The sequence below is a fragment of the Buceros rhinoceros genome, unplaced genomic scaffold (assembly GCF_000710305.1).
Source record: "Buceros rhinoceros silvestris isolate BGI_N320 unplaced genomic scaffold, ASM71030v1 scaffold18798, whole genome shotgun sequence".
Lineage (NCBI taxonomy): Eukaryota > Metazoa > Chordata > Aves > Bucerotiformes > Bucerotidae > Buceros > Buceros rhinoceros.
This window is the reverse complement of record NW_010428816.1, coordinates 15,741-19,623: the sequence shown is the minus strand read 5'-3', so window position 1 is coordinate 19,623 and position 3,883 is coordinate 15,741. Positions and strand designations below refer to the sequence as shown.

The window sequence follows — 3,883 nt, the reverse complement described above, 5'->3', positions numbered from 1 at the left end:
AAATACCCCCCATCCCTCTCCCCACCATCCTGCCTCGGCCCCACGCTCACACACTGTCCCTGTTTGCATTCCCTGCCACAGAAAAGTCCATCAGCGGCATCCAGAGGCTCCCTGGGCAGGGCGATACGCATGCCTCGATCCCGTTCCCCACCTCCCAGCCTTGGGGGTACCCCCGATCCCCGTCTCTCACCTGCTGGAGATGCTGCTGCCGAATCTTCTTCATCCCAGAATCCTGTTGCTATGCACACTCCGCTCCGACACTTTTTCCTCTCGCTTTCTCTGGCGATAGGGAGGGAGAAGGGGGAGCGGGCAAAGCGATGACAGGCAAGGAGGGGTGCCACTTTCCGGGGTGGAGGGAGGTAGGGGGGACAGGGGGAGCAAGGCTGGAGGGAAGGGTTGCCTGGTGTTGAGGATGGCTGCGTGCTGAGCAGCGAGGGAGGAGGGGATGGCTCTCAGCAGGCTGGAGAAGGGCTGTCTGTCAAACGCACCCCTGCCAAGGGGAGGTCTGAGACCTCAGCATCCTGCCGGGACAGCGGGGAGGAACAGCCGCTGCCTTACTCATGCCATGAATGCATCAGGTCTCCCTAGGGGTGGATCTGACTTTGCAGGCACTCTGCCACCAGGCACTCCGGGGGTCTCATGTGACCCAAGCAGTGGTACAGGCAACAGCACAAGTGCAGATACCAGAAGCTCCCAGCTTCTTTCTGTCCAGCTCCAAGCTGATTTTCCCATGGCAGGATGTGGCTGGAGCCTGAGCAGGTCAGAAGTGACTTCTGCCCATGCTGCCTGAGATCGGTCCCCAGCCTGGAGGAGGGGAATGCTCAACAGCCATCAGTCTCTTTGGGTAGGACCAGCACATCTCGTCATGCTGGGGGAAAGAGCAATCCAGGGTGAGCAGCTGAGTCCAGCATATCATGGCCTAAGTGCCAGAGCACGGGTCACATATGCAGGGTTCAGACACCCCTGTTAAGTCAGCAGCAGGGTCCCACAGCCCCAAAGCCCAGTGGGGTGTGGGGTCTTCCCCACCATGCTCAGTCAAATCCCCAGTGATGGGACAGAGGGATCATCTGTGGCTTCTTCTCCCTCTTTCATGGTGGGAAACGTCCCCTGTGGGGCTGCAAGAGGGTACAACCCCATGTGTCCCAGGGCCAGCGTGGTACCAGGAGAGTTGCTGTCTTCCTCAGGACCCACAGTAATGCCTCTTTCCCAGTGACGCCTCCTTGTCCTTCACTTTCTCTGTGGACTGAGTCCAGTCCATCAGGGTGTGTGCGTCCCTTTTCCTGGCAAGCACCCTCTGGGGCTCCAACCTGCCCTGGACCTGTCCTCAGCTGCTTTGCTCAGGTTTAAGGCTGAGCAGGCAGCACTGGGCATGTGGAGGACAATGACAGGGCTGGGACTGCCCTGGAGGACCCAGCCTGCCCCGCATAAGAGCAAATCTCCCTGACATCTAATGGCACTCGTGCTCCTGCAGCTCTCCAAGCACTTTGGAAAATTTTCCCCGAGAGGAAATGGATCCTGAGCATAAAGAGGCATTTCTGCAGAATCAACGCGATGAAGCGGCTCAGCGTTTGCACAGTGGGACGTTCAGAGCCAACATTTACCCACCTTTCCCAGTGGGAAAGGAGGAAGGAGCAAACCATATAACTCAACAAACATCTTTTTTAACACTGGCACAGCTTCCTCAGAAAAAAAAAAAAACCAAACCTCTTTGGGAATTCACCCATGCAGGTTTTACCTGTCTTGGACTTACACACCACTTCTCCCTCTCCCAGGATACTGGCGGGGAATTCTGAGCCTGGAGCTGACCAGGCTTGTGGCTGGGGCCATGTTGGGCACTGTCCCAGCTGCACCCTTCCTGCTCAGGGCAGGGATGCTTTGTTTGCTCTTTATGCCTCTGCCATCTGAATCACCCCTTTGGCTTCTTCCCTTGGGATCCGCCTAAGAGAAGCATCGCTCTGTGGCATGGGAGGCTGGTGCCACCTTGTTACAGCTGCCCCAATCTTGTGTCACCAGCACAGACTGAACCCTGCACAAACCACCCAGCTTCACTGTGAGGACTTCAAACCCCTGTCTTCCTGTTTCCAGCATTTACCAGCAGAGACATCCAGGGCTGATGCTACCCCGAAATGTCCATGTCGATACCACTGCTGGTAGGCACTAGGGAGCACACGTGGGGCTTGCAAGCATTCTCTAGCAAGCTTTGCCTTCTCTGAGCCGTCCCTGAGCCACTTCTGGGATACAGAGCAAACCTTGCCCTTCCTGTGGGCTGAAGCATGGGCTCAACGGGGTGGTAGGTCTGCAGGAAAGTAAACACACATCTCTCCATCCCAACAGGCACCGGCACTGCCCGTGCTGCCTGCCATCGGTGGGAGAAGAGAGGGCAGCACGCAGGCTGGGGAAACACCCCTGCCCACCCTTCTTGGGCAGCCCACCCACGTCCTGGTGGCAGCCACCTGCAAAGAGGTGAGAAGGTGACTGACAGAAAGATGGGACTGTGCCCAGATCTGCTCCGCGAGACACGAGCAAGGTGACAACGGCAGTGGCGCTCCGGTTAGTCACCACTGGGAAGCGTGCCATGCCGGAGGCTGCTGGCAGGCCGGCGGTGTTTCTGGCCACCTGGTGTGCATAGCCTTATTTTGTTGATGATTTCAAGATTTCTCCAAGGAGGGTGCAGGCAGGCAGCGGGAGCCAGTGGGAAGCACAGAGGAAGGAACAGGAAGAAACTGCGGGGGCTTGTTGGGGACGCTCGCCAGGGTCCCCTGGCCATGGAGCTAGGCTGTCCTGGTAAGGACCAGGCTCCATGTGGAGCTGTGTTACTCAGGAGGCAATTGCTGCAGGTGCTAAAACTGTGTACTTGTCACCTGCCAGGGGTGCAACCGTCAAGGTGACACGTGTCCAGGACTGAAGGTTCCAAAAGCTGGTGGGGACATGGGGTCCACCAGCCACTTTCCTGGCACAGGAGGAGACTCTGCAGGTCTCACCCATCCCTGTCCAAACGAGGGCTGGATGGAGGCAGGGGAGGACACAGCAAGGAGGACACAGCAGATGCATTTCGTCACCCGGCCAAGGGGCATGTATGTGGGTTGGGGGAAGGGGTGGCTGGGCGTGTGGGCGCATTTATTGCCTCTTCCCGCCAACGCCGGTTCCCTGTGCACACACGAGAGGCAGGGATCCAAGGGCACAGCCCACAGCTCGCTGGACTTTTACCCTGCTGTGTAAACAGGCAGGCGCCAGATTAGGGTATCAGTTGGAATTTCATCCTGTCAACGGCACCCGCAGCCTCTCTGGGCGGGCGGCAGAGCATCTTCCGTCCAGCCAGGCCCCTCACCCACTCATGGGTGCTCCAATGTAGAGGATGATTTTGGCAGATGCTCGTTTCATCCCCCTCCACACACTCTGATCCACTTGAAGCTTCCCCCCACTGCAGGCAATGGCGATGCCCAGGGCTGGGCTGCTGCCACCGCATCCCTTGCCGGGGCAGGACCCCACTGGCTGATCCCCATGTGTCAGTGACAAACTGGGTGCCAAAGGCAGGCAAAGCCCAGTAAGGGAAGAGGATGTGTGTGGAGGAGCCAGCCCGGGACCATGCTGGAGTCTCCATGCAGAAGTGGCCCCAGTTTCCCCAATCCAGCTCAGCTCTTTGGCCAGGTGGTCCATGCAGTCCCATCCCTTTTCCCATACGGCACCAGCTCCATTGCCTTTGCCTCCCTCAACCTGTTGGAGTTCCTGACACCCAAGGTCCCCTTGCAGAGGTGCAGGGAGGCGGTGGTCCCTGGTGAGCACAGTGTCACCAGGGTGCAGTGGTAGGCGCAGCCACTTTTGGAAGATCAGGGAAAAAACCTTTACTCTCACTCTCTCTGTCTCTGCAATGCCACCTCATCCC

General features: G+C 58.2%; 1 protein-coding gene across 1 annotated transcript in view; it reads right to left on the bottom strand.

The window, feature by feature from the left end:
* The window catches only part of SLC6A7 (solute carrier family 6 (neurotransmitter transporter), member 7), a 13,001-nt gene extending 12,727 nt beyond the window's left edge, over window positions 1-274 (bottom strand). The window contains exon 1 of the mRNA XM_010142426.1: window positions 191-274. Within this exon, the coding sequence (XP_010140728.1) occupies window positions 191-223 (33 nt within the window). The 5' untranslated portion in view covers window positions 224-274. The remainder of the gene's footprint in view (window positions 1-190) is intronic.
* Between the last annotated feature and the right edge of the window lie 3,609 nt (window positions 275-3,883).